The sequence below is a fragment of the Ochotona princeps genome, chromosome 17 (assembly GCF_030435755.1).
Source record: "Ochotona princeps isolate mOchPri1 chromosome 17, mOchPri1.hap1, whole genome shotgun sequence".
NCBI classification, from domain to species: Eukaryota; Metazoa; Chordata; class Mammalia; order Lagomorpha; family Ochotonidae; genus Ochotona; species Ochotona princeps.
Window position 1 is genome coordinate 21,399,471 of NC_080848.1, and position 26,723 is coordinate 21,426,193.

General features: G+C 53.6%; 3 protein-coding genes across 6 annotated transcripts in view; 2 read left to right on the forward strand and 1 right to left on the reverse strand.

Annotated features, from left to right (window-relative positions):
- Positions 1-12,584, forward strand: part of ACSF2 (acyl-CoA synthetase family member 2) — a 33,920-nt gene extending 21,336 nt beyond the window's left edge. Inside the window, exons 4-16 of the mRNA XM_004591057.3 lie at positions 187-240; positions 695-813; positions 947-1,112; positions 1,601-1,696; positions 1,827-1,984; positions 2,258-2,349; positions 2,644-2,720; positions 9,319-9,426; positions 10,472-10,623; positions 11,644-11,785; positions 11,920-12,030; positions 12,264-12,332; positions 12,445-12,584. Of these exons, the coding sequence (XP_004591114.1) occupies positions 187-240; positions 695-813; positions 947-1,112; positions 1,601-1,696; positions 1,827-1,984; positions 2,258-2,349; positions 2,644-2,720; positions 9,319-9,426; positions 10,472-10,623; positions 11,644-11,785; positions 11,920-12,030; positions 12,264-12,332; positions 12,445-12,495 (1,395 nt within the window). The 3' untranslated portion in view covers positions 12,496-12,584. The remainder of the gene's footprint in view (positions 1-186; positions 241-694; positions 814-946; positions 1,113-1,600; positions 1,697-1,826; positions 1,985-2,257; positions 2,350-2,643; positions 2,721-9,318; positions 9,427-10,471; positions 10,624-11,643; positions 11,786-11,919; positions 12,031-12,263; positions 12,333-12,444) is intronic.
- On the reverse strand, positions 3,159-7,267 carry CHAD (chondroadherin). 2 transcript variants are annotated; one of them, XM_004591056.3, is made up of 4 exons: positions 6,461-7,267; positions 3,990-4,153; positions 3,657-3,808; positions 3,159-3,430 (listed from the first exon to the last, which is right to left on the reverse strand). In XM_004591056.3, exons 1-3 carry the CDS (start codon positions 7,232-7,234, stop codon positions 3,667-3,669), a joined length of 1,080 nt encoding a protein of 359 aa, XP_004591113.2. In that variant the 5' UTR covers positions 7,235-7,267; the 3' UTR covers positions 3,159-3,430; positions 3,657-3,666. The 2 variants fall into 2 exon arrangements, with proteins under 2 accessions (XP_004591113.2, XP_058531420.1); XM_058675437.1 differs by having other exon boundaries at positions 3,159-3,808.
- Positions 12,585-18,455: 5,871 nt separating the features above from the next.
- Positions 18,456-25,186, forward strand: RSAD1 (radical S-adenosyl methionine domain containing 1). 3 transcript variants are annotated; one of them, XM_058676238.1, is made up of 9 exons: positions 18,456-18,962; positions 19,292-19,425; positions 19,531-19,735; positions 21,521-21,886; positions 22,042-22,105; positions 22,807-22,954; positions 23,128-23,182; positions 24,009-24,068; positions 24,294-25,186. In XM_058676238.1, the coding sequence occupies exons 1-9, from the start codon at positions 18,825-18,827 to the stop codon at positions 24,477-24,479; spliced, it is 1,356 nt and encodes a 451-aa protein (XP_058532221.1). In that variant the 5' UTR covers positions 18,456-18,824; the 3' UTR covers positions 24,480-25,186. The 3 variants fall into 3 exon arrangements, with proteins under 3 accessions (XP_058532221.1, XP_058532222.1, XP_004591271.2); XM_004591214.2 differs by having other exon boundaries at positions 18,457-18,962; positions 24,009-24,112; XM_058676239.1 differs by lacking the exon at positions 24,009-24,068.
- Positions 25,187-26,723: the final 1,537 nt, after the last annotated feature.

Here is a 26,723-nt window from a genome sequence, read left to right on the forward strand (position 1 = left end):
GTAGTTGGTGGGGGTCAGGGAGTGTCACTTATGACCCTGGGTCCAGACCCATGGCCTGGTGGGGTTTGTGCTGTCTTCTGAGGCTCACTGAGTGGCCCTACCTCTGAGCCCCTTGGGAGTGGAGGGACAGTGGGGGAGAGAGACAAGGACACTGACAGACCCTTGGTCTCCGCCTCTCCCCAACAGGTGTCTGTGAATCCGGCCTATCAGGCCATGGAACTGGAGTACGTCCTCAAGAAAGTAAGAACTTGATCCTGCAGAGGGACCAGCTAGTCCCCAGTCCACGGTTTCCCCACAGGGATGAGGGAGAGTGTGTGGGGGGGGGGGCGTGACACGGAGTGTCCCTTCTGGGCTATATGTAGCTGGAAGGAGGTCTGGATTTTACAGAGGAAGTGGTTGACCAGATACAAGGTTGGTGGGAGTCGGGTGGCAGGCATGTGTGAGGGAGAGGGGTGTGCATGCTCTGGAACCTGGCGCATATAGCCAGGTTCAGTGTGGCGGGTGTACATCTTGGGGGTGGTACGTGGATCCATTTATCTTGGGGTGGGGTGCACGTGAGTGTGTGTTGCAGGCTGGTGCAGATCTGCATTGGGGCAGTGGTGGTGTGTGTGAGAACAGAACTGGTCAGGAGGGGTCTGCAGCACTTTGGTCTGGGGCTTCCTGCTCTCTAGTAGCCGAGACTCCCTCCCACCAGGTGGGCTGCAAAGCCCTTGTGTTCCCCAAGCAATTCAAAACCCAGCAATACTACAACATCCTGAAGCAAATCTGCCCAGAGCTGGACAAGGCCCAGCCAGGGGCCCTGAAGAGTCAGAGGTGGGTGTGTCCCAGGTGCACTCCTGACCTCCTTCACTGCCTGCCCAGCCCCCCAGTGCTGGGGCTGGCATCTTCCTGTGTCCTCTCACCCTCCCTCGGCTCCCACATCCCGCCATCCTCCCTACTCCTCCAGGCTCCCAGATCTGACTACGGTCATCTTGGTGGATGCCTCTCTGCCGGGGACCTTGCTCTTGGATGATGTGGTGGCAGCTGGCAGCACGCAGCAGCATCTGGCCCAGCTCCGGCACACCCAACAGTTCCTGTCCTGCCACGATCCCATCAACATCCAGTTCACCTCGGTATGGTGGCAGTCTGGGGCTTCAAGTAAAGGCTGACCCATGTCCCCTCTGCCCCTGGGACCCTTTCCTGGGGATGGGGAGACAGCAGCAGACATCAACAGGGCAGGTGCCATCTCTTGAGGTCACCCTTCAGTTGTCCTCTCTGCTGCCAGGGTCCTTGTCACTTTCCCTTCCTCATTCTCCTCTTCCGGGCACAGGGCAGGTTCACTGGGTCATTGCTAGCCAAATCTGTTCGTCATTGGACTGAGGCAGAGAGAGAAGGTGCCCAGGGAGTAGGCAGCAGAGTTCTCCGAGGTGCCCAATGCACAGCATGGAGATGGAGACCTTATCTTCTGCACTTTCAAACCTGGTATCGGATAGTACTTTTTGCAATTCCACATGAACATTCTAGCCCCCCGGCTCCCAATCCAGTTCCCTTCTGGGCAGTGGGCAGGGTGGAAAGGAGGTAGGGAGAAGGTGGCCAAGCCATCGCCTGCTTGTCTTGTCAGGGGACGACAGGCAGCCCCAAGGGGGCCACTCTCTCCCACTACAACATCGTCAACAACTCCAAACTTATTGGGGAGCGCCTGGGAATGCCTGTGAAGGTGAGGTGGGGCAGGGTAAGGGTGCCCCAGCAGGGGTTGGGGACTTTCCTGGCTCCCCAACTAGCTAGAGCAACTGGCTTCTGCGGCTTCTGGCTCCATGGCAGACCCAGCCTCCCGTTTTCGTCCCCAGATGCCGGAAGAGAAGCGTGTGGTCCTGCCCAGTCCCTTATACCACTGCCTGGGCTCAGTGGGGGGCACCATGGTGTCCATGATGCATGGTGCCACCCTCCTCCTGTCCTCACCGAGCTTCAGTGGCAAGAAGGCGCTGGAGGCCATCAGCAGCGAGAAGTGGGCACTGGCAGACAGGCTCCCTGTGGGCTGATGGGACCCTTCTAATCTTCCCTCCTGGGCCCTGCCCCCTTCCTCCCCAAGCCAGGAGACCTGGGAACCAGGGTAGGGGGGAGACCCCAGGACCAATTCTTGCCAATTCAAGAATTTCTCCTGTCTGTTCCCCATGGCTTTCATCTTGACCTTTGCTGCAAATTCATGGTGGAATGGGGTAGATGAGGGAGTTCTTTTCCACTTCTAAAACTAATTTTGAGACCCCCTCCCCCCACACAGAGGCTCCTACCTGTATGGCACCCCCACAATGTTTGTGGACATTCTCAACCAGCCAGACTTCTCCAATTATGACATCTCATCCATTTCTGGAGGTGGGGTGGGGCCGAGGGCAGCCAGATGTGGGGAGGGGGTTACCTCCCCTGCAGGAGTGGGCATGGGTAAGCAAGATATATATCCGATCTTTGATCCAGGAAGAGTAATGGGCACTGCGAAAATGTGGGTGGGAGGGAACCCCAGCCCCAGATCAGCTGCCAGGAAGAAGAGAGTGATTTTGGAGAAGGGGGTGTGGAGAAGGGACCATTCTTCCCTTAAGTGAGCTTCAGGTGCAGAGGGGCCGCTAGGCTTAGAAGATGGGGGGACCTGTGTTAGCTCTCTCTCTAATTCAGGTGTAATCGCGGGATCACTTGCACCCCCGGAGCTGATCCGAGCCATCATCAAGAAGATGGATATGAAGGAGTTGGTGGTAAGTGGTGGCTAGGGCCAGGATTGGGGCTGGGGCCAAGGCCGGGGTTGGGGCTGGAACAGACTGACAGGACTGTGGATAATCCCAGGCCAAGTCTTGGATGGGGGAGTGTGCCTGGGCCTCCCCTCCTTCTGGGAAGCAGGTGCAAGATCACCCCACCTCATCAGCACCTAGTGAGTCAGAGATGGGTGGCAGGGGAGTGACTGTTATACAGACATACATTTATATTTATAGAAATCTGGGGATGAATGCAGCAGGGGGCAATGTGCAACAGAGCACAGGTGTCCTGCTAGATTGTCCTGGCAGATGGTAGCTGGCAGGGTTGGAGCATGGGCTTCCTTCAGACCCTCTGTGGAATCAGGGGGGTGGACAAAGATCTGGCATTTGTTTCTAAGTAGCTGGGGAAGAGGATGATTCTGTAAGGATGATTTCAATCATCACCCTGTTTTGTTTCTGATAAACTCAGGTGGTCTGGGAGGGGGCTGGCAGAAGAGCCAGGCATGAGGTGGCTCATTGAGGGTTTCTGTCTTTCCCCGGACACTATCAGGTGGGGCTGAGTTGGTAGCAGAATGCCCGAGACCCACCACCAGGACGCATCTAGGTGTGGGCAGTTCTGTGCATGCGCAGGGACTGTGGGGGAGGCAAGAAGGTCAGTAGTCTCTCTCCGGCAGAAGGCAGAGGCCAGTCACCAGGACCAGCTGGGTCAGGACCTGCAGTGAGGCAAGGACTGGTGTCAGGAATCCCATGACCTAGCCAATGGTGGGAGTCCTGGGTAATCTCCCGTCCTTTTGAGGGAGGCCCCAGTCCTCCTTTCTTTGTCCTAAAAGAAGAAAAAAAAATGGAGGGTCTGTCTGCCCTTCCATGGGGAGAGTATATTCTGGGAGACAGCATCTTACTTTTTGAAGGGAATGCAAGATCTGCCCACTTGGCACCCACCTGCACCTGTTTAATGGCGGCCAGCTTTCTTGGACCTCTTCGTGGGGGACTTGCAGCTACGGAAGGCATCCGTGTCACGGATGTGCTGGCCCTTGAACTTGGCAGGCGAGGAGCAGGTGGCATCAGGGCGAGAAGCCTTAGCTTCCAGCCACCTGGAAAGACAGAATTGCTGGGGTTGGGGAAGAGCTGTAACAGTGCCAGCTATGGGGCCAGGAGTGACTTGACATGAGGATAATCTGGAACCACCACCCTTATTAAGCAGCAAACTCAGGGCAAGTGTCTCCACTCTATCACAGGAGAAGGACCCTGGGGGCAACAAAGGGGTGCTCTCACCGTCGCAGGCCCCGGAGCTGGCAGGTGCACTTCCAGGGATTGTTGGTGAGGCTGAGTGTCTCCAGGTTGTCAAAGGGAAAGTTGGAGGGCAGTTGGTTCAAGCGGTTGTTCTCCAAGTGGACATGTTTCAGTGTGGTCACACCCAGGAAAGCACCATCTGAGATCTGGCGAGGGAGGTGGGCAGCAGTGAACACCCAGCCCCCCTATTTCAACCTCTCTCCACTGGATTTCCCACAGGGAGCCAGGTCCTTCTCTAGACCAATGAAAGGTTCACCATTTTCCTTTATAACGAAGCTTTGGATGTTTTTGAGATTTACTATTTGATGGGCCCGGAAGGATGGTTCAATGGCTAAATCCTCACCTCACAAGTGTCAGGATCCCATATGGGTGCCGGTTTGTGTCCCAGCATTCTATTTCCCATGCAGCTCCCTGGTTATGGCCTGGGAAAGCAGTAGAGGACAGACCAACGCCTTGGGACCCTGTACCTGCCATGGGAGACCCAGAAGTCGTTGGCTCCTGGCTTAGAATCAGCTCAGCTCCAGTCATGGTGGCTATTTGGGGAGTGAATCAGTAGATGGAAGATCTTTCTGTCTCTACTTCTCTCTGTAAATCTGATCTGCCTTTCCAATAAAAATAAATCTTTAAAAAATAATAAAAGATTTACTTATTTGAAAGTGACAGAAATAGAGGTTCAGAGAGAAAGGTCTTCAGTCCAAAGGTTCGTATCCCCAGTCCCACAACAGTGTGCAAGCAGGCTGCAGCCAGGAGCCATGACTCCATCCAGATTTCTCAGGTGGGTACTAGCGACCCAAGGACTTGGTCTATTCTCCACTGCCTTTCCAAGAGTATTAGAAAGGTGCAGAGTTGGAAGTGGTATAGCCAGGACTTGAACCAGTGCTCTGGTATGGGATGAGGATATCCCAAGCAGTGGCTTACCCTGCTGTGCCACAATGCCTGCCCTGGAATTTCACAGTTTTCAAAACTGTATAATTAAGTTGTTCCAAATGAGCTCATCTACACAATCCCTTTGTAGATAGGTGGTGTTATTTCCAATATGCAGATGGAAAAATGGAAAAAGTTCAGGCCTTTGCCCAGGGTCACCCTAGGCAGTAAACAGTAGCCACAAGGACCACACCCCACCCATCTCCCTCTGGCACCTCACTCCCTGCACAAACACTGGGTCTGGGGCAGCAGCCAGCATCAGCCCTGCCAGCCCAAGTTGGCACACAGTGAACCTGGTCAGTGTCTGGGGGGGTGGGCCATAGGCCCAGGCTCCCCACAGCCTTAGGGTCCCAGGACTTCCCTCAGCACTGTCCTCACTGCTCCCCCACTGCCTGTCAGACATTATTTGTACAGCCATTTCAGTTGGACGGCTCCAGAGGAAATATTCTATTGGTGCCCACATCTTGGCCAAGGCACCACGGTTCCTACCTGGCCTTCCCTGCCCCAAATCAGCTACCCTTCTGCCTACTTTGGCACTGCAGGGGTTGATGCAGGCTAAAGAAAGCCAGACTTGGACAGGCCTCTTCCAAAAGTTGGCGCTTTCCCAGTTGGAACCGCACCTCTATGCCTGTGCTGTCTCCTGTGGTCCAGGTTGGGTGTGACGTGCACTAGTAACCAGAGTGTCCTCTACCCGCCCAAACTTCCTGGCTGAAGCCCTTGGCCCAGGGCGGTTTGCCAGTCCACTGGAAAGGATTCTGCTCTGATCCAATGTCTCCACACCTGGCGAGACTGGGCACTCCGGGGGAGGAGGGGCTGAGAAGGCAGCCAGCAGCCTGGGAGACAGGGAGGGGACAGTGTGGCACAGCAGCCTTCCTGTGCTGAGGAAGACCCTAGGACACATGCCAACGTCTTACAATAGTATCCTGGTCTTTACCCCTTTGTAAGAACCCACGGTCTCTATGCCCACAGCCTTGGTCAGCTCTTGGTCCCCTCCTGATGCTGGTGGAGAGTACAGGGCTGTCTACAGGGTCTCAGCTGCCCAGCCCCCCCACCTCCACCTTAGCAGACACGCTCAGTTCCCACCAGGAACAGGGTCTCTTTGTGGGCCTGATTCGCCCAGCTCCTTGGGGAAAGCTCCTCAATAAACAAACCTTCCTGTATGGGATAGTAGGGTTACACTGGAGACAGGAAAACAGCAGGGTGGTGGCGGGGCAGGAGGGTGGTGTCCAACAGGAAGAGGGGCTGCTGCACAACGTTGGGGCTTTGGGAGAGCAGCCAGTGTCGCTTAAAGGGCCATTGGTAGGGCCAAAGCAGCCTCTGCCCTCCTCGGAGAGCAGTGGAGAGGACAGGCAGTCAGGTAGGAATTAGGGTGTGAATGGAGCAAGAGGGACTGGGTGGCAAAATTTTGGCCTTGCAGATAGCCAGAGCTACAGGGACTTGGGGGTGGAGAGAGGGGAGCAGATGAGGGGGGGGGGTCTGACTCCCTGAGCCTCCCAGAAGGAGGGAGGTATGTCTAGCCCAGAGCTTACCTTCTCCAAGCTGGTGTGGTCCAACCAGAGGGTCTCCAGGTATCTACCGGAGGACTGGAAGGCATGGTCTGGGATGCTCTTCAGGGGGTTATGCGACAGCTTCAGCTCCTCCACCACCCTCAGCTTGCTCAGAGCAGCAGACGGGTAGCTAGATAGCTGGTTCCTGTCCAGGTGGAACTTGGCCAGGTTCTCCACATCGTCCAGTGCACCAGGCTGAAGAGAACTGAGTGCATTTTCAGACAGGTAGAGCCAGCGCAGGTCTTTGGCACCCTGGAAGGCGCCGGGCCGCAGCTCCCGGATCTTGTTGTTGTTGAGCTGCAAGATGAAGAGGTTGACCAGTGGGGAAAGCAGCCCCCGGGGCAGCTCCGTCACCTTGTTGTGGTCCAAGTAGAGGTAGGTGAGTTCGGTCAGGTCATCAAAGGCGCCAGCGCGCAGCACCCGGATGTCATTGTGGGAGAGGTACAGATAGATGAGCTGCTTGAGGCCACGGAAGGCGCCAGCTGCCACCTCGCGGATCTGGCAATGCTGCAGGTGCAACGACACAAGGTTGGGCATGGCCCGGAAAGAGTTGGCAGCCAGCACAGGGAAATTGTTGCGCTGGAGGTTGAGCAACTTGGTCTTCTCTGACACCTTGGGAATCTTCTGCAGTCCCACCTTGTCACAGATGACGTGCTGCAGGTCACCATGGCAGTGGCAGTTCTGGGGACAGGCAGCCAGTACTGGTAGCAGGCTGGCCAGCAGGCCCAGACTGAGTAAGAGCATCAGACGGGCCATGGCCAGGGCCAAGGGCAGTGACGGCGGAGCACGGGCAGTGGCCAATCCTTAGCGCTTGGATCTCCCGCCTTATTTATACGGGCAGCACCAACCGCAGCCAGTGTCCTGAGCCAGCTTCTACGTGGAGCATTGAGGCCACCAGGCTTAACTCCCTCTTGCCCAGAGATGCGCCCCTAGCCTCAAAGGTGATCTGCATTGGGGGGAGGGGGCCAGGCCCACACCCCTATAACCTTGTCCCTTGCTCCCCGCTCTCAGATGCTACACTGCTGTTTCTCTCCCTTTCTCCAGCTTCCCTAGTGTGTGTATTGGGGTTGAGGGGGATGGGGCATGGGTGTGTCCAGAGTTTATACCCGAGTAAGGGAGGCGTTCCCTGAACTTGTTTGTTTGCTCAAGTTTGAGCCTCCTTGCCACCCTCTTTCCCCCACCCCTCTACACACCCTGCCTGGAGTCTTGGAGCCTGGGACAGAGGAAGCGGGCCTGCAGACCGGACATGTGTCTCGCCACAGTTGGCTAGCCTGCACCGCTGCTTTAATGGGGTGCCTTGTGCAGCACCGGCCGAGCGTGTGAGCAGCGCTGGCGTGGGGCTTCCCCTAGTGGACGCACAGCTCACAGCCACGCTGCGGGATGCGGCTCCTGCCCTGCCCCCAGCCAGGGTCTGCCTCTGTTCCTTAAATCCCCCTGCCTCATCACTGAAGATTAAACAGAAAAGTGGAAAGCAGGAATGGGGTTAACCTGTAGGGCCAGAGACCATGGGCCACTGAACAAGCAGTCACCCCATCCTTTGCTCTGGTTCCTCAAAATATCCCCATTCCCCTCCCCCCAGCCCTTCTCCATGGTCAGGGCCTGTCCCTAAGGGGGTCTCAGGGCGGCGGCTGAGTGGCGCCACCGCTGAGGTGTCCTTGGCAGAGGCTACATGCGGGCAGTGAACCCAGGACTGGGAGGCCCGGTGAGGGGGGTCAGGTCTGCTTGGCTACAAGGACCCATCTCAGCCCAGGATGCCAGTCACTGGGTTCTGTGGGCAACCCCACCCCAGCTGGCCAGGCCTGTGGGTGCCCACTTGCAGTCACCGTGTCCGGATTGCTGTGGAAAGCAGAGAGGAGCAGGCAAGGTCAGAGCCCTGGCCGCAGGGCAAGCTCCAGGCTGCTCAGATGGGGTATGGCCATGCTGCGGGGGAGGGGAGTGCGACCAGGAATCAGAGCCAGTGTTGAACCAGACCCAGCCTGTGTGGGAGCCATCAGCTGACCCAGACATTAGGGGCTGGGGGCTGGACAAAGAGCTCCTGTGTGTGTCACCTATAGGGGGCTTGGAATACAGGACAGCTGGCCTGGTTCCCCTTATCCAGTACGTGCCTGTGGGGGCCTGGTCTCCAGGGCCTGCCCTTTCCACAAACTCCTCTCCCTCCTTGGAGGCAAGGAGGGAGAGGGGGCAGGGTCATACTTGGCCCAGAACGTTCCCTGCTGCTATTTCGGCTCCTCCAAAGCTGGCTTCTGGTTTCTCTGTTGTTCAGGATGTTCTAACCACTGAAAGTGTGTGTGTGTGTGTGTGTGTGGCGGGTGATGGGTTGGGGGGGTGTATCACTGGCCTTGTAAATCCCAGCTTTGGCTGTCTTTTAATTTTGCTGGCCATAAATGAACAAGACTCTCTCCTGAGCCTAAGGGCGCCTATCCCAAGGCCCAGGCACTTGTCTTGGGATTTGGGCGGGGGTGGGGGGTTTTGTCTATGTAGCTCCCGGCTGCGCCAAGGCAATCTGGCTTTCTCATCAAGCAAGATTATGGGGCCTCAAGCTTGGAAGGGAGCAGCAGGTGGGGCTCGGGCAGCCTGGAGGTGTGGGGAGATTTCTAGGGCACCAGTGGTGCTAGGAGTTGTGGGCACACACGTATGGAAATGAGATGGGGTGACCTCTGGCTAGCACAGCATAGGTCCCCAGCTCACCATCTGGGGTCCTTGCAGAGACCAGGTCCCGCTGCCTGGGATCTCTCTGTTCACACCAGTCAGCTTCCTGCCTTCCCCACCCCCGACCCGGAGTGGCTTGCCTCCCTGCTCTGCAGCATTTGAGCTCTCCCCTGTCCCCCAATACCCTCCAGGTTGTCTATGGAACCACAGAGAACAGTCCTGTGACCTTCATGAACTTCCCCGAGGACACACTGGAGCAAAAGGCAGAAAGCGTGGGCAGAGTCATGCCTCACACAGAGGTGAGCTTCTCCCCGAGACCGTCGCCCCCCAGCCCACCCTAGGAATCCGACTGGTGCTTTCCAGATGCTGCAAAATTCAGCAGCACAGGCTGCCCGGGCCTGGCCAGGGGGCTTCCTCCGGGGGCCAAAAGGGGAAGTGTGTCCGCTGCCAGCTGCCTTCTCCACAGCCTCCCTTCCTGTCTGAGGTGTGTTTTTGCCAAGCCCACTGTCTGTTTCAGGACTGCCTCAGAGAGCAGCCAGGGCACGGAGGGTTTTTCCTACACAGCTTGCTCTCCCCCTCAGCACCTCCCTGCCCTGCTCCAGCCCAGTTCCTCTTTCTGCTTGGTGTAAACAGTTTCCCTGTGTCTCAGGGACTGCTCCTGGGGCGCTTCTCAAACCGATTCCCAGCTGTGACTCCCCTCCCTGCTCTCTTAGGCCAGCCCCCCTCATGCCTTTGCCCATGTGGGGCTAGCTGCTGTCCTGGTGTGGCCCTTCCGTCCCCACAGAGCAGTCCTAGGTGGAGCAAGGGTACAGAGATGTGGCCACCCTCATCGAAATACCCACAGACAGTTTCAACACAAACCGGCAGAGTGTGCCCCATTTTACAGACACAGACACTGAGGCTCATAAAGGCTCAGCTTTCCCTGGCATGTTGCCTGCAGCCTGTTTTCACTCCTAGGCTTTTACACGCCTCTCCTACTCACATGTGCTACTGTGCCCACCCTTTCTGGCTTCTTTATCTGCCACTTCGTGGCAAGTAGGAGGCTCCTGTCTCCTCTTCTATGCAATATTTGGTCCCCCAGCCCACTGGGCTCTTGGCAGACCTCCTCTGCAGCTATTCCCTGCTCACTCTGTTTCCTAAGTCTCCCACCCCCACCCTCAGCCTGGGTGGGCTTCAGTTGCTGTTTTGTGCTCAGCCAAAAATAGCTCTCATGCCCTTTGAATCCCTTCCCTGAACCGGGATGGGTAAAGCTAGTGATTGGGGGGAGAGTAGTGTTGGGGAGGAGGGGAAGGTAATACTGTCCCCAGTCCGGAGACTGTCCATTGTGAAGGTGATCTGTCGCAGGCCCAGATCGTGAACACAGAAACAGGGAAGCTGGCAGAGCTGAACACGCCTGGGGAGCTGTGCATCCGAGGGTACTGCGTCATGCAGGGCTACTGGGACGAGCCGCAGAAGACCTTGGAAGCAGTTAGTCAGGACAAGTGGTATCGGACAGGGTGAGAAGGCAGGCTGGCTAGAGGGCTGGCTGCTGAGGGGAGCTTGGATGTCTGGAGGATGGGTGGGGAACATCGAAGTAGCACAGTATGTGTGCGGTGGGGTATGTGTATACGTGTGTGTGTGTCTAGCAGTCCCCTTCTTTCCTGGAGCCTAAATATCCAGAAAATGGACCATGGGAGTAAACTGTGCAGAACAGAGGAAGGTGACTTGGACTGCACACCTGATGCCAACATCCACACAATGGCTGACAAGATTTGGTTGATTATTTTTTTAAAGGATACATTTTTATTTTTATTGCAAAGTCAGAAGTACAGAGAGGAGGAGAGACAGAAAGATCTCCCCAAGTGACCGCAATGGCCAGAGCTGAGCCTATCTGAAGCCAAGAGCCAGGAACTTCCTCCAGGTCTCCCACACAGGTGCAGGGTGCCAAGGCTTTGTTGCTTTCCCAGGCCACAAGCAGAGAGCTGGATGGGAAGCAGGGGTGGCCAGGATATGAATTGGCGCCCATATGGGATCCTGGTGCATGCAAGGCGAGGACTTTAGCGGCTAGGCTACTGTGCTGGGCCCTGGTTGCTCAAGCCGTTTCTTGGTCTGCACCTGCTGTGTGCCAGCACTGCTCCAGACTGAGGGTGGGGTTGCTAGAGGAGAAGAGTTCTGCTCTCACTTCTTCCATGGCAAAATCCTGCTAGGGCAGTTGCACAGAGCTGTGGGGGTCAGGGTGGCTGTGGGGAGAAGGGAGCCCCACTTATTCAGAGAAGGCTTCTGGGAGTGTCTGAGCTGAGAGCTCAGTGCTGGAACACAAGCCAGCCATGTACAAGAAGTGGATGTTAGCTACTGTTGAGTGAGAGAGCCAGTCCAAGAAATCTGTATCTATTTCTCTGCCCCAGAGAACAGTGTGTCTTGTTCCCACTATGTTTTGCACAGTCTAGGACAGTGGAAGATACATAGTAGGTACTCAGTCCACATCTGGTGGGGGTGCGAGGCAGCAGCGTGAGAGACTGCCCGGGCTTTGCTTACAGAGATATAGCCTCTATGGATGAGCAGGGCTTCTGCAGGATCGTGGGCCGCTCCAAGGACATGATCATCCGCGGCGGTGAGAACATCTACCCTGCGGAGCTTGAGGACTTCTTCCACACCCACCCGCAGGTGCAGGAGGTGCAGGTGAGGCGCCGGGCCTCAGAGGTGGGAACCTGTGTATGGGGTGTGTGTGTGTGTGTGTGTGTGTGTGCGCGCGTGCACTTGCAGATGGGAGTGCCGGGCAGGGGTGTCTGATAGCAATGTCTGTCCCTTGGTAGGTGATAGGCGTGAAGGACAAGCGGATGGGGGAGGAGATTTGCGCCTGCATTCGGCTCAAGAGTGGGCAGACGGTCACGGAGGAGGAGATCAAAGCATTCTGCAAAGGGAAGGTAGGCGCCTCGGCGTCACCCTGGCTGATGTCACCCGACTGACGTCACCCTGGCTCCCCGGCTTGGACTTTTTTTTTTATTTATTATTTTTAATTCATTAATTACATTGTATTATGTCCCGGCTTGGACTTTGCACCACCTCACTCTGCAGCCAGGATTGGGGTCTCCCTGGCCCCTCCCCACCACCCTCTGACCTTACGGAACCTGATGTGCTGTCTCTCCTTGGTCTGCAGATCTCCCACTTCAAGATTCCCCGCTACATTGTGTTTGTCAACGACTACCCCCTCACCATCTCCGGGAAGGTGTGTGATGGGAGATAGGGAGGGCCAGGTGCTAAAGCCGAGAAGCCCCTTAGACCTTGCCCCACTTGTGGGAGCCCTGGGCCTACCTCTGAATCCTTTCTGTTTCTTCCAGGTCCAGAAATTTAAACTCCGAGAGCAGATGGAAAGGCAGCTCAAGCTGTGAAGGAGAAGGCAGCTCTTTGCCTGCCCGTGCCCTCCCCACCAATCCCCGGTCTTTGTGATTTGAAATAAAGAGCGTCTGTGTTTTCTTGGCTGGTTGCTGGCAGTATGCTTGCTCTCTTGGCAGATGCTGTGGGATGGAGAAAGGAAGAGATGGAAGGGAAACTGGCACCTTTATTCCTCTTCCTCACCTAGAAAGTGCTGATGCTTTGCTCCTTACGAATCCCACCATCGCCTCAGCCCTTTGAGTTATCAACCAAAAAAAAACAAATTGTTTCAGGCTCTACTCATTTAATTCTTTGTCACATTGTTGTTTCATTAGTCTAGCAAGAATTCTTTTTTATTAATCAGAGCTTTGTTGAGCTATAATTCATTCAAGTCACCTGGTTTTAAGCATACAATGCAATGGATTTGAGTATATTCACAGATGTATGCAGCCATTACCAAAGTCAATTAAACATTTTTAAACTATTCGATGGCGCTGGTGCTGTGGTCTAAGTGGGTAAAGCAACTGCCTATACTACCAGTATCTCCTACGAGTGCTGGTTCAAGTCCCACTGCCCCATTTCCAGCTTCCTGTTAAAGGCTTGGGAAAGCAGTAGAGGATAGGGTAAGTGCTTGGAACCCTGCACCCATGTGGAAGACCTGGAAGAGGCTCCTGACTGCCAGCTTCAGAATGGCCCACATGCAGCCATTGTAACCACTTTGAGAGTGAATCAGTATTTGCAAGTTCTCTCTTCTTCACCCTCTCCCTATATAATTGCCTTTAAAATTAACAAACTCTTTTTTAAAAAATACTTCAGAGGTAGAAAAACAGAACTCTCATCCCCTGGTTCATCCCAACTGAAGCGAGAAGGCAAGAATTCAGCCCAGGCCTCCAGGGTGAGGGGGAAGACCATGACTACCAAGCCATCACCTGTTGCCTACATGGGTCTTCACTGGCAGGAAGCTGGACTCATGAGGCAGACCCAGGAGCAAATCCAAGCACACCAATCACACTAATATGGAACCAGGAGGCTGGGGCTGGACCAGCCAAAGCCAGGAGCCAAGAACTCATTCTGGGTCTCCCTGTGTGTCGCAAGAGCCCATACAATTGGGCCACCTTCCGCTGCTCTTTTAGGCACATGAACAGGGAGCTGGATCAGAGGTGGAGCAGAACTGGAGCCCATATGGGTACCAGGCATCTACCCCAGAGTCAGTTTTTAAAAACTGGCCTTTTAACTATCACCCCACACCCACCCCCATTGCCTGTCTCCTTTCCCAACCTGAGTTTTTTTCTTTCTTTCTTTTTTAATTTTCATGAACCTAGGACATCCCTGAGGGGCAGGGTCAGATGACACAGGTTGCTGCTTGTCTCAAGAACTAAAAGCTTTGGGTTCCAGGAAGTGCACAGACACTCTTCCCTCCTGCAACGCCCTACCCGCCACCCCACCCCACCCTAAGTGCATGCCTCCTCCATGTGAGAAACTGCCATGTAGTGCTCCCTCTAGGTGACCCCGCTTCACAAATAATGACACGGAAACTCAGGGAAGTTAAGGGTGTGCCCAAGGTTGCACAGCTGGGATGAGAATTCGACTGTCAGTAGAGCAGGCACTAGCCACCAGGCTGTGAGTCTGCTGAGACAGATCATCAGCACAGAACAGTTCCACATAGCACGGAGCGGATGAAGTGCTACCTGCATCCCATGTTAGAGTGCTGCTTCCATCCCAGCTGCCCCACTTCTGATCCAGCTCCCTGTTAATGCTCCTGGGAAGGTGGAGAAGATGGCCCAAGTGCTTGAATTCCTGCTACCCATGTGGGAGACTCCAATGGTGCTCCTGGCTTGGCCCTGATTGTTGGCAACCCTTTGGGAAGGGCTCCAGAAGATGGAAGGTCTCTCTCACTCTGCCTTACAAATAACTCAATCTTGATCAAGTCAGTGAAGTGAATTTATTGCTCACAGAGAAGCAGCAAGGTCATTCTGAGCTGGTCCCTGAGGCTTAGGAAAGCTGCCAGGGCCTCCCCTGTGCCTGTGCAGCAGCTAAGGGACCTCCAGCCTGTCCCAGGCCCTGTGACGCGCTGGGGCTGGGCCACGGCATGAGAGGACAGCCTGTTTCTAGGAGGGAATGGAACAGGGCTCAAGGGGTTCTAGACAGGCCCGCCTTGCCTCAGGGTCTTGCACTTTCCGTGCATTCTACAACAAGCTAGAAATCTCAACAAACTAGAAAAGGGTTAAGAATGAACTGGGAGTAGCCCAGGGCTGCTGGGGAGCAGTCCAGCCCTCTCTGCTGTGACCATAAAGCCCACAATCTTTCCACTTCATTGGCTGCCTCTCCAGGTATCTGCCTGCCCATCCCATTCTTCTGTACCCTCACCTCCCCTGTAAACACCATCTTCTAAAACTTCAATTTATGGGGTCAGTGTTGTAGCACAGAGGGTAAAGCCACAACGCCACAACCTGGGACACCAGCAGTCCACAAGGGTGTAGGTTCAAGACATGTCTGCTCCACTTCTGACCCAGCTCCCTGATACTGTGTTTGAAAAAACATTGGAAGATGGTCTAAGTGCTTAGGCCCCTGCACACACATGCAAGACCTAGAGGAGGCTCCTGGCTGCTAGCTTTAGCCTGGCCTGGTGCTGGCTGTTGTGGCCAGTTAGGGAGTGACCCAGTAGATGGAAGACCTCTCTTTGCAGTCTCCCTCCTCACATAACTCTGCCTTGCCAATAAACAATTTTAAAAATATAGATTTATTTTATTTTTATTGGAAAGTCAGATTTACAGAGAGAAAGGGAGACAGAGACAAAGATCTTCTGTCTGTTGATTGACTCCCTAAATGGCTGCAACAGCCAGAGCCGAGCAGATCCGAAGAAGCCAGGAGCTTCTTCCAGGTCTCCTACACAGGGGCAGGTCCTAGGGCCTTGAGTCATCCTCTACTGCTTTCCCAGGCCACAAGCAGGGAGCTGGATGGGAAGTGGAGCAGCCAGCACATGAACCGGCAACCATATGGGATCCTGGTGCCACATGCAAGGCAAGGAAATAGCTACTAAGCTACCACACCAAGCCCCAGAATAAAATAAATCTTTAAAAACATGTATTCCTGTAATTGAAAGGCAGAAAGATAGCACCCTCCATTCACAGAATTCACTTCCCAAATACCTGCAACAGCCAAGGTCAGAGCTGGGCCTCAAACCCATGGGATATCCCCGGTACACAGACAGCAGCAGCCTGACTGGCACCCTACTGCGACGGACCGGGGCTCGGCCAGGAGCAATCAGTCTGACGGGAACAGGACCCAACGGTGGGCAAGGATTCGGAGAGTGACAAACAGACACGACAACTCAAGGCAGTTGTATCTGAGTGCATTTTGCAAAAGCAAGGCATCAGCTTATGTGGGGAGCCATGCAGTTGGGTCAGACGGCATGGGTGTATGATAAGCACTGCTCCTTTGTTAGCAAGGCTACAAGGAGTTTTTAGCAGCGAGGCAAGGCCCGGCAGAATGTCTCTGGTCACCTCATTGCTGCCTCACCCCATTGTATGGACACTCAATCACCTCTCTGATGTTTCATAGAATTCTCCTGAGGGTGTTGTTATTTTCTGCTAATGTGAAGTGATTTCTGTAACTGGTATGACACCTCAAATTGATCAATCATGTTATGATAAAAACATCTTTAGCGACGTAAGGCTATGACGCACAGCTAAAAGTATACAATAGTGCAATTGAGCCCACAATGTCTCCAAACATCCTGTTATGTGCTCACTTTTGTCCTGGAATTTGCCCTAGTATAAGTAATGTTTTCCTTAAGAAATGGCTTGATAATATCTTGCAACTGATAGCAATCATGGAGGTACAAAGAGTTTGTTTACCATGCGCCTCGAACTGTTACAACACATGAGATGACGCATTCTAGTTTCTCACCACAGAAAGCGAAAGTATATGGGGCATCTTCTAAAGGGAAACAAATGTGAACCCCCTCAAAATGGCTTGAAATCTCAATCTTATACTGGCACTTATATATAGGGAAAGAAAACAGTTTATAAAAACTTCTATCTTATGCTGACACTTACATTTAGGGAAAGAAAACAGTTTACATAGATAAAAGGAAGTTTCTTGTAAAGGCCCTCTGTAGATTGGCTGAGCTGCCTTGATCCCTTTCACTGCCCTTTAACAAAAGAATGAAAAACAATTGAATCAGCACTAGGTGAAGGTGACAGTAATTAATGCATGATTTGATTATAAGATTTAGCAAAGAATCTATGTTATATGTTTTTATAAAATCCTTTCATTTATGATCTTTTAATTCTGTACTAATATTTTAATCAATATTAGTTTGTGTTTAGTAAAAATTGATTTTGAGTATAAAATTAATTTTGAGTATAAGTAAACTACTTCTCACTATGTAACTGCATGCGCTGCCAACCGTGGAATTCCTGGCTTCAGCCAGGTCACTGCAGATTTCAATGAGTAATGGTTTGCCAAAAATGTTTTCTTTAAAGTAAATAATATTTTAGGATTTTTTTTTTTTTTTGCATTTTCTTAACCATGATGTAAAAATGAAACAATTGGGGCCCAGCGGCGTGGCCTAGCGGCTAAAGTCCTCGCCTTGAAAGCCCCGGGAGCCCATATGGGCGCCGGTTCTAATCCCGGCAGCTCCACTTCCCATCCAGCTCCCTGCTTGTGGCCTGGGAAAGCAGTTGAGGACGGCCCAATGCATTGGGACACTGTACCCGTGTGGGAGACCCGGAAGAGGTTCCAGGTTCCCGGCTTCGGATCGGCCCGTTGCGGCTTACTTGGGGAGTGAATCATCGGACGGAAGATCTTCCTCTCTGTCTCTCCTCCTCTGTGTATATCTGGCTGTAATAAAATGGATAAATCTTTAAAAAAAATTTAAAAAAATGAAACAATTGGATATTGTGCAAAAGTTTGTGATGATTTGTGTATAAATAAAGAAGGCAACTTTTCTGAGTTGTCCATTATGAGCATCAAGCCATAGTGGTCTGTGTCTAACCTTTTCCTCTTATAGTCTCGTCGATCCACGCATCCTTTGCAAGCTCTCATTCAGCTGGAGCTGGTCTCTGGCAAGCTTATATACAATAGATTATTGCAAAGGGACATTTTTTTTTGTTTATTCATGTGGTCACATTTCTACAAACAATTATTTCAGGAAGGTAAGCGGGTCTGTCGAGAAAAGATTGTTCTCTAATAGCCTGGTGACAGACTGCAGTTGCTATTTCTTGTGGACACAGTTTGGCACCAGCTGCAGTTTTAATCATTAATCGGTTAGCTCTCATTGTGTTTTGTGCCTTACATTGGTTTTAATACTAACTTGTATATTTTTCTTAGTTTTTCTTCCTGTATGGCTTTTTAAGCTATGGATTTTTTACTATAATCTTCTTTTTAGGAATTCTCAAAAACAGTTCCAGGTAGGTTTATTAAAGCTAGTGACTTAATAGTTTTTATCCTATACTGCTTGCTATCTTTGTCCAGTCTCCTGTCAGAAGGCTTCATAGAGCTATAAAGAAACATCGAGCCTTTGCCGCACATAAATAGTATTATTCCAGCCATAAAGATAAGAGCAAAGAGAGTACAGCCAGGAATGCCAAGACCACTAGATATGCAGCCGAATCCAGGAGGCATCCTTCCTTGAAGCTTCCGCCTCGGCCTGGCGATTTCTCACGCAGGCTCTACTGGAGGTGGCGTGACACCCTACCCTCTGTACCAACTGCTCAAGTCCCCAGCATTCTCCCCTTCTTCCATCCTGGCATGTATCATCCAGCAGGTACAGCCCAGGGTGCCTAAGTTGAGTGACCCAGGAGATGAGAAGCCGGATCTCTAGGCCAAGTCAATTCCTCCTGGGACTTTCTGCTCCTTTAGGATCCAGCCCAACACCCGTTGTGTGTTCTATTCCTCCTGCGGCCCCCCACCCCCAAGGGACTGACCTCTCATTTACTGAGTGCTGGCCAAATGACAAGCAACACTGAATTAATGTGTTCTCCATCCTGATTTGTCCCTTTGCCACTCTCCTGTCAGCCGGCGACTTGGTCTTCCGCACGTAGCTGTGCCCGGCGCCCAGCTCTGAGCCAGGCACAGAAAATGTGAGGGAAGTGACAACGAGCTAAGGGCACCTGGATAGGTCTGGGAACTTGTCGGGAAGTCGCTCGCTTGCCCCGCGACCTTGGGAAAAGCCGGGCAGGCAGCGGCGCGGGCACCCCTGCCCAGCAGGTGGCGCCGCAGACCCAAGGGCCCCGGCGCTTCGGCGGATACGGGCCGCGTCAGGCAGTCCCTCTTCCTTCCTCCGCGCCCTCTGCGTCTCGGCTCGGCTCGCTGCCCCGCGCCGCCGCGCTAACTCCGCGCCATGGTGCTGCCCCGAGCCCCGGCCCGCGGCTGGACGGCGGAAGCGGCCAGGGCGGCCCAGAGGCGCCGCCGCGTGGACACCGAGGGAGCGTCCCCGGGGCCGGAGGCGGCGAGCGCGCGCGCGGCGCTCTACGTGCACGTGAGTGAGGGGCGCGGCTCACGGCTCCCCAAGGTAGCCATGACCATGCGGAGCCCAGTGGGAGGCTGGTCAGGGGACAGGCACACCCACAGTCTCTCCTGACCGCACCCGGGGTCTGAGATGAGGCCCGGCGCCAGCTCGGTGACTTTGACCCCGTGATCTCCTGCCTGAGCCCCTGTTTTCTTACAACCTGAGTGTGACCCTCAGTTGTGTGCGTGTGTAGGGAGTGGGATACTGTGTGTGGTTTGGGTTTCGGAAGTCCGATTAGGATGGGAGAGTGGGCCAGAAGCTGCAATTAGGGCCTCCCCCTCTTTTCTCCCTCCCCATAGTGGCCCTACTGCGAGAAGCGCTGCAGTTACTGCAACTTCAACAAGTACATCTCCCGTGGAGTGGAGGAGAAGGCGATGCGTCAGTGCCTGGTGACCGAGGCGCAAACACTGCTGCGCATGAGCGGCGTGCGACGGTGGGTGCTGTCCCCAGGACGATTGGGGGTGGGGGTGATATGGCAAGCAGTGGAGGGCACCCCCCTCCCCACCATGTCTCATGCTTCCCGACCTCCTCCTCCCAGGGTGGAGTCTGTGTTTTTTGGTGGAGGAACCCCCAGCCTGGCCAGTCCCCACACGGTGGCTGCCATCCTGGAGGAGGTGGCACGGGCAGCCTACCTCCCTGCAGACTCGGAAGTCACCCTGGAAGCTAATCCCACCTCAGCAGCAGGTTCCAGGCTGGCAGCCTTCGGGATGGCTGGGGTCAACAGGCTGTCCATTGGCCTCCAGGTAAGCCACTTCACCCATTCATTCCAGGGCACCCAGGCCTGCAGTGCTGAGTGGCAGCCACTCATGAGGCAAGCATCTTATTGATATTCTGGTGTCACTCGGCCCTGTGATAACACTTTGGTAATAACCTGACTACAGGCTGCTCTGCTGGTATTTCAGCTTCCTACAAGCTTTTTGTTGTTGTTCTTTCAGGAGACTAAATTATGTTTTATTTGAAAGGCAAACTTACAGAGAGATCTTTTATCCATCGGTTCACTCCCCAAATGGCTGGTCTGAAGCCATGAACCAGGAGCTTCTTCTGGGTCTCATCTGTGGGTGCAGTGACCCAAGCGTTTCCCCCACTGCTTTCCCAGGCACATTAGCAGGGAGTTGGATCATAAGTGGAGCAGCTGGGACTTGAAATGGTATCCATATGGGATGCCAGGATTGCAGGCAGCATCTTACCCCGAGACATTTTTAGAAGCCACAGGACTGCACTCTTTAAAAAGCCAGTGTCACGAAAGATGAAAAAAAACTGGGACTCTAGAGTTCATTGAAGGTGACCTAGGGGACAGTGACAGCCGAATGCAACCCCTGACTGGGCTGAAAGGGGGACATTACTGCAGTAGGTGTTCCCAGATTTGGATACAACTGTGTCAGGTCATGGTGTTGTGTCAGGATGACCTTTCATGGAGCCTTTGGGTGGCTGGTGGCAGTGTCTGAAAATGTCCTTGTTTTCTTAGTGAAGGTGCACTGAAGCGTTTCAGAGCTAAGGAACAGAATGTCTGGGTTGTTGTTTAACCAGCAGCTGCCAGCCGTGTGTTTGTGAGCACTTAGGATGTGCTTATTTAAATTGGAACGTATTTATTTATATTTAAAGACTTGCTTTGTTTCTTTGGAAGACAGAGTGATGGAGAGGGAGAGATAAGAAGGATCTCCCAGGCACTGCTTCACTCCTCAAACGGCTCCCATGGGCAGCACTAGGCCAAGCCAAAGCCAGGAAGCTGGGACTCTATTCAGACCTCCCAGGTGGTTCATAGCGCCCACACACTGGGGCCGTCTTCTACTGCTCTCCTAGGCACATTAGCAGCGAGCTGGATCAGAAGCAGAGCAGCCAGAACTCACACCAGTGTCTGCCACAGGATGCCAGCAGAGCAAATGGCGGCTTACCCTGCACACCAGAATGCCAGCCCCATTTCAGTTTTGGTTTAAATAACCACACCTGGCTAGTGCTGACCTGCAGTAGACAGTGCAGATATAGAATATTTTTATCGTAGCAGGAAGTTCTTTTTTTTTTAATTAAATTTATTCATTAATTACATTGTGTTGTAATTTCATAGGAAAGGAAGTTCTTTTCAACAGTGCTGATCTGTCAGGTTCTGGATGACAGTATGCTTTTATTTGGAGAGAGACAAAGTGTGGTGAGATGTTGGTGAACCTGGATGCTCTCCTGTCACTTTCGTACAGGTTTGGTTGCTTGGCTAAATAGCAGGTGCAGTAAAGAAGGACCACTGACTTGACCTTGACTTTGGAGTCAGGTGGTCCTGCCTTCCAGGTCTGATTTTGCAGGTGTAGGTCTTGGGCAGGACACTTAACATCTTGGAATCTCAGTTTTTTTTATCTGTAAAATGGAGCTAATGGTAGAAGGGTCCAAGAATGAACTTAAATGCGGACAGCACGCAGGGATCCTTTGGTAACTGATTGCTCTCAGCACTTGCTTGGCTATCACGCCCTCACCTTCGGTCCCTACAACACTCCCATGACTATGTCTCCTAGCATGCTGACCCCCTGTTCCTGTCTCCGCAGTCCCTGGACGACACAGAGCTCCGACTGCTAGGGCGGACGCACTCAGCCAGTGATGCTCTCCGGACGCTGGCCAAAGCCAGACGCCTCTTCCCGGGCCGTGTGTCTGTAGACTTGATGTTGGGGCTGCCTGCGCAGCAGCTGGGACCGTGGTTAGGGCAGCTGAAGGAATTGCTACAGCACTGTGATGACCACATCTCCCTCTACCAGCTGTCCCTGGAGCGAGGCACCACACTCTTCAACCAGGTGCAGCAGGGTACTATCCCTGCCCCTGACCCCGAGCTGGCAGCCGACATGTACCAGGAGGGTCGGGCTGCCCTTCAGGAGGCAGGCTTCCGCCAGTACGAGGTCTCCAACTTTGCCCGCAATGTGAGTCCTGGGGTTGATGGTGGGTGTGGGGAGTGGGCCAGCAGGGATGGGCCCAGGGCGTTGTGGGTCCCTGCTACAGGTTTTCCCACCTGAGGTGCCCCAGCCTAAGCAGACACCACTACCCCCTGCATTGACTGTTCCCTCACTTCCCACAGGGGGCGCTCAGTACCCATAATTGGATTTACTGGCAGTGCGGCCAGTACCTTGGCATTGGGCCTGGTGAGTGAGCTGCGGTGAACCACAAAAGGGATGACTCAGGAGAGGGACGTCATGCCTGTGTGTGTGAACTTGGCCTCTTAGTAACCTCTTCAAGCCTCCGTTGCTTGTACGCTAAGTGTTCAGCGTGTGTTTTAAGGGGCTTGACATGGGGCCTGGCATTATAGCTCTCTATCTTGGCATGTGTCATCCCAGACTATGGGGCTGGCATTGTGGTACCGCAGGTTAAGCTGCTACCCTGCAGTATCAGCATCCCATCTGAGCACTGGTCGAGTCCCAGTTGCCCCAATTCTGATCCAGCTCCCTGCGACTCCAACCTGGGAAAGCAGTAGATGACCCAAGTGCTTGAGTCCCTGCCACCCAAGCACTGGGTGGAATTCCAAGGTCCTGGCTTCCTCCTGGCCTAGCCCTCACTGTTGTAACCATGCAAGGAATGAGCCAGTAGAGAGAAAATGTTTCTCTGTCCCCTTCCCTCTCTGTTCCATCTTTCAAATGAATGAATGAATGAGTAAATGAATGAACGTAGAAAGCAAAACCCAGACTACTGGGCCCTGCCTCTGATTGGCTGGGGCTGGAATAGGACCCCAACAAGTGCATTTCTGGCTTGCTGGGTGCTGGCAGTCCAACCCCATACTTGGAAGATTGCTGCCTTGCGTCCGTACACATACAATGCTGGCTGCTGCTAATGCTGTTGTCATTGGCAGGGGCCCATGGCCGATTTGTGCCCCAAGGTGCTGGGGGCTGTGCCCGGGAGGCTCGGATCCAGACCCTGGAGCCTGACAACTGGATGAAGGAGGTGATGCTGTTTGGTCATGGTACCCGGAAGCGCACCCCACTGGGCCAGCTGGAGCTGTGAGCATCTGAGGGCACAGGCTCTTGGTGTAGGGGCCCAGCACCATATGAACCTGTGCCTTGCATGCCCCATGCCGTGTGGTTCCCACTGGCTGCCTAAACATGCATCCCAGCCTAGGGCTTGAAGAATGGGAGAGAGAAGTCCTAAAACATCTCAATGAATTCTCTTTCAGGCTGGAAGAAGTGTTGGCCATGGGGCTACGCACGGACGTGGGGATCACACACGAGGTAAGGGACAGGGTTCTCCACTTTGTTCCCCCGTCCTGACTCTGGCAGAGTCAGTCTCTTGCCTCTCTCCTGCTGCCTCGATGTATTCCTCACTCCTTCCTCTGAGATTGGCAGCTGGAGGCTGGGTCTTGGCTGGCTGAGGCCTGAAGTGCAGAAGCAGTGGGCAGTGTGGTATGATGGTTAGAACCTTACCTAGGGCTGCAGAGTCCTGGGCCCTACTCCCCATTCTAATGGGGACTAGCCTCTGTTTTCTCAGCAATATGAGGGAGTTGAGATTGGGGAACATCCAGCCTACAATCCATATAAGGCCTGCGAAGTCATTTGACCTGCCAAGGCAACCTCAGGCGGGACTTGAAATCCAATATCTACGGTGGGAAGATTTTTTTAAGTTGGTACTTTTATATGGCCTGCAAATGGCATTATAAATATCCAAATGGCCCTTGGCAGAAGAAAGGCTCCCAGCTCTGGGCTAATGGGTTTTCAGATGACTTTGAGCAGCTCTGAGCCTCAGATAAGTGGGGATCGATCAGACTCATTGCTGCCCTGAGCAAAGTCAGGGTCCTACAGCCCTGGACAGGGCTGGCCAAGTGCCCACTGGCAAGAGGGGGAGGGCTAGAGAGAGATCAGGCTTGGCTAAGAGGGGCTTCAACTTGCATGTGAGGTAGGTGTGGAGGTGCTCCCCCACTTCGTGCAGGCCCATGGACTTGGTCTTTGTGTTTATGGGGTCCCCAAGCTAAACTTGACCCACCTTTAGCCCACATCTCTGCCGGCCATGTGGCCCAGAGTTGCCTGGTTCGCTCCTCTCCTCTGACTCTACTTTCCCCAGCACTGGCAGCAGTTTGAGCCGCAGCTCAGCTTGTGGGCCGTGTTTGGAGCAAGCGAGCAGGTGAGGACACTGCTGGAGCAAGGCCTGTTGCTGCTGGACCACAGGTGTGTTGGAGCAGTGGGGACTTGGGGAACCCCAGCTGCTGATCTGCAGAACTCAGGGCAAGTGGGAAAGACGAGTGAGAAGGGGGCTGGGAGGGTGGTGCCAGGGTCCTTGGCATCGGTGCTGGGTGGGGTTGGAATTGCTAAGACGAAGTAGTCACCTCCAGTCCCCTTGGTTTTCCAGTGGTCTGCGGTGTTCCTGGGAAGGTCTGGCTGTGCTGGACTCTCTGCTGCTCACCCTCCTGCCTCAACTCCAAAAAGCCTGGCAGCAGAGAATCTCCTTCCTGCCAGGAGACCAGCCAGCATCTCCAGTGAGGCCAGGTGGGCTCTGAGAGCTGAGCTGATCCTGCTCACAGCTATTCTGCCCTGACTGGTACCAGATCTGTTTCATGTGCTGAGTGCCCGGCCCTGGCCTCCTGGGAGCTGGGGTCCAGCCGGCGTGTTGGGACTTGCAGACCTATGTGTGTGCTCCAATCACACACAGCAACTATGGTAACCTTTTCAGTACAAACTTGGGAGCCTTTTTCCAGAGACTGAGGTCCTACTTGTCATGAGCAGGAGGCTCCAAGACAGACACTAAAGTCCAGAAATCTGGCACCCATTAGGTATCCTGAACAGGCTTGGGCTTAATGCAGAAGCAGATCATTACAAAACCATGGAGTCTTTTGGAGTCAAGACCATCTGCCCTGTGCAGTGTCCTGCCTGCTGAGAGTGTTTGGGCCGTTTCTTATTGATTCGATTCAGCATCAGTATTTTTAGCAAGACGACGACATGCGTGTTGTATACCTTGGGGTCTGCAGGGCTGGCTCGACCCTTGGGCTGTAACACTCATTTGCTCACTTGATCTGCATATCTGTTGTACAGATATGTGTTTTCCTCCAAGCAAGGCAGGGCGACCAGAGACCCCAGGAGGGAGGATCCTATTGCCATATAGTCATTTGCTCAGTGATTTTGGTATTGAGCAATGATCGTTGCTCAAATCAATTCTTTAACTGAGTTGCAAGATGTGTGTTTCTGGTCCAATCAGTCCTGTGTGTTAATTGTCGTCCAGCCATTTAAAAAAAATGCTTTCCTTTTTTTGGGAGGGAGGGATGATTCTCTTCACTTGAGTGCTGTGTGTGGGATGTGTGGATGAGAGACAAGGTGTTGTTCTTCTACAAAGGGTCTCTGTAAAGGTTATACTGTGTCGTGCCAGGGAACGGCATGATGCCTGCAGTAACTCCGCCAGCTGCGTCCTTAAGGATGGGAGCCCCCTCCTCTCAGAGGCAGGCATGTGTGTTTCCTGTGTGCCCAGCAGGTGTGAGCACCAGTCCTTCTCTGACCCTGTGTAACACGGTAAGCGTGACCACCTCTCCTTTATTCATGAAATATTCAGCGGACGCTAATGGTGTGCCAGGCAGTGTGCCGGGCCCATGGAGAGCAACAGGAGCTACCCTAGGCTGTGAGGAGCTCACTAGCACATCAGAGATGTGGAAAGTGATCAGCTCCAGGGTTGGAGGTCACAGTGTACATACAGGCTCTGGGGGTTCTGGGGTGGGGAGCAGGAAGGAACAGGAATATGTTTTTCTCACCACCTCCTCCTGTGCCTCAGGTGTCCTGGGATGCGAGGATGGGGCATGTGTGCTGCCCCCGGAGCCTCTTCCCCAGCCTTCCCCTGATCTTGATATTCAAGAAGTAAGCATAAGGCCAGAACAGGTGCCATCAGATAACCTGGGCTCACTCAGGTTTCTCCCAGCTGCCAGGACTCGTGCCACCTGAGATGTCCTGGCCTTCCTGCTGGGGTATCTCATGGGGCCTGTGAGGAAGGGCTGGGTGAGAGCCAGGGCCAGGTTGGGGGTGGCACAGGATCACGTTCTGTTGCTTAGCCCCGGCCCACCTCTGCCAGATGAGTCTGTCCAGGAGGGGGAGCCCAGGAGACTGGTTATTAGATGCTTCCTAAATGAATCAGGAAGGTTTGGGTACCTGCTTGTCTCCCATCTTCATCCTGAGATACTGAGATGAGAATAGTGGGACATTGCTTTGTGGGCATGACAGAGTGGCAGTGCGCCCCTCTCTGCTTCCTGGCTCTTCTGGCCACATTTGTCCAAGCATTCTCCCTTTAAAGGCAGGACTGCAGAAAGAAGGAGAGACGGGGGAGATCTTCTAGCACTCTTCAGATGGTTACACCAAGCCAGAAGCCAGCAGCTTCTTCTGGATCTCCCTTCTTGAGCCGAGAAGGGGCTGTGAGACTTGCCAGTCTTAGTCCTAAGGGCAAGTAGATGTTCTCCCATCCCGTTCCCCCATCACAGGGACCTGCAGTGTTCAAATGCCAACTGATTTGTCAGCTGGGGCCCAGATGCTGGGCAGAGGAGCAGCCAGCCACAGTGGACATGAACAGGAGAGGCATTCACAGACAGGCCTGTGGGTTTCTTTCTTCCGTTTCTCCTTTCTTCATCCCTTCCTTTTTTTTTTTTTTTTTTTTTTTTTATTGGAAAGTCATATATACGGAGAGAAAGAGAGAAAGGGAGCAAGATCTTCCGTTGGTTGATTCACTTCCCAAGTGGCCACAACAGCCAGAGCTGAGCTGATCTGAAGCCAGGAACCAGAAGCTTCATCTGGGTCTCCCGTGTGGGTG

What these genes read in the sequence shown, in the direction of transcription:
- CHAD (XM_004591056.3), bottom strand. Translation starts at nt 7,234, where the DNA reads ATGGCCCGTCTGATGCTCTTACTCAGTCTGGGCCTGCTGGCCAGCCTG. An exon ending in ACCACACCAGCTTGGAGAAG is followed by an intron (nt 4,154 to 6,460) that starts GTAAGCTCTGGG and finishes CTCCCTCGCCAG; the next exon opens with ATCTCAGATGGTGCTTTCCT. An exon ending in CAGCTCCGGGGCCTGCGACG is followed by an intron (nt 3,809 to 3,989) that starts GTGAGAGCACCC and finishes CTGTCTTTCCAG; the next exon opens with GTGGCTGGAAGCTAAGGCTT.
- RSAD1 (XM_004591214.2), top strand. Translation starts at nt 18,825, where the DNA reads ATGGTGCTGCCCCGAGCCCCGGCCCGCGGCTGGACGGCGGAAGCGGCC. An exon ending in CCACTGGGCCAGCTGGAGCT is followed by an intron (nt 22,955 to 23,127) that starts GTGAGCATCTGA and finishes ATTCTCTTTCAG; the next exon opens with GCTGGAAGAAGTGTTGGCCA. An exon ending in ACGTGGGGATCACACACGAG is followed by an intron (nt 23,183 to 24,008) that starts GTAAGGGACAGG and finishes TACTTTCCCCAG; the next exon opens with CACTGGCAGCAGTTTGAGCC.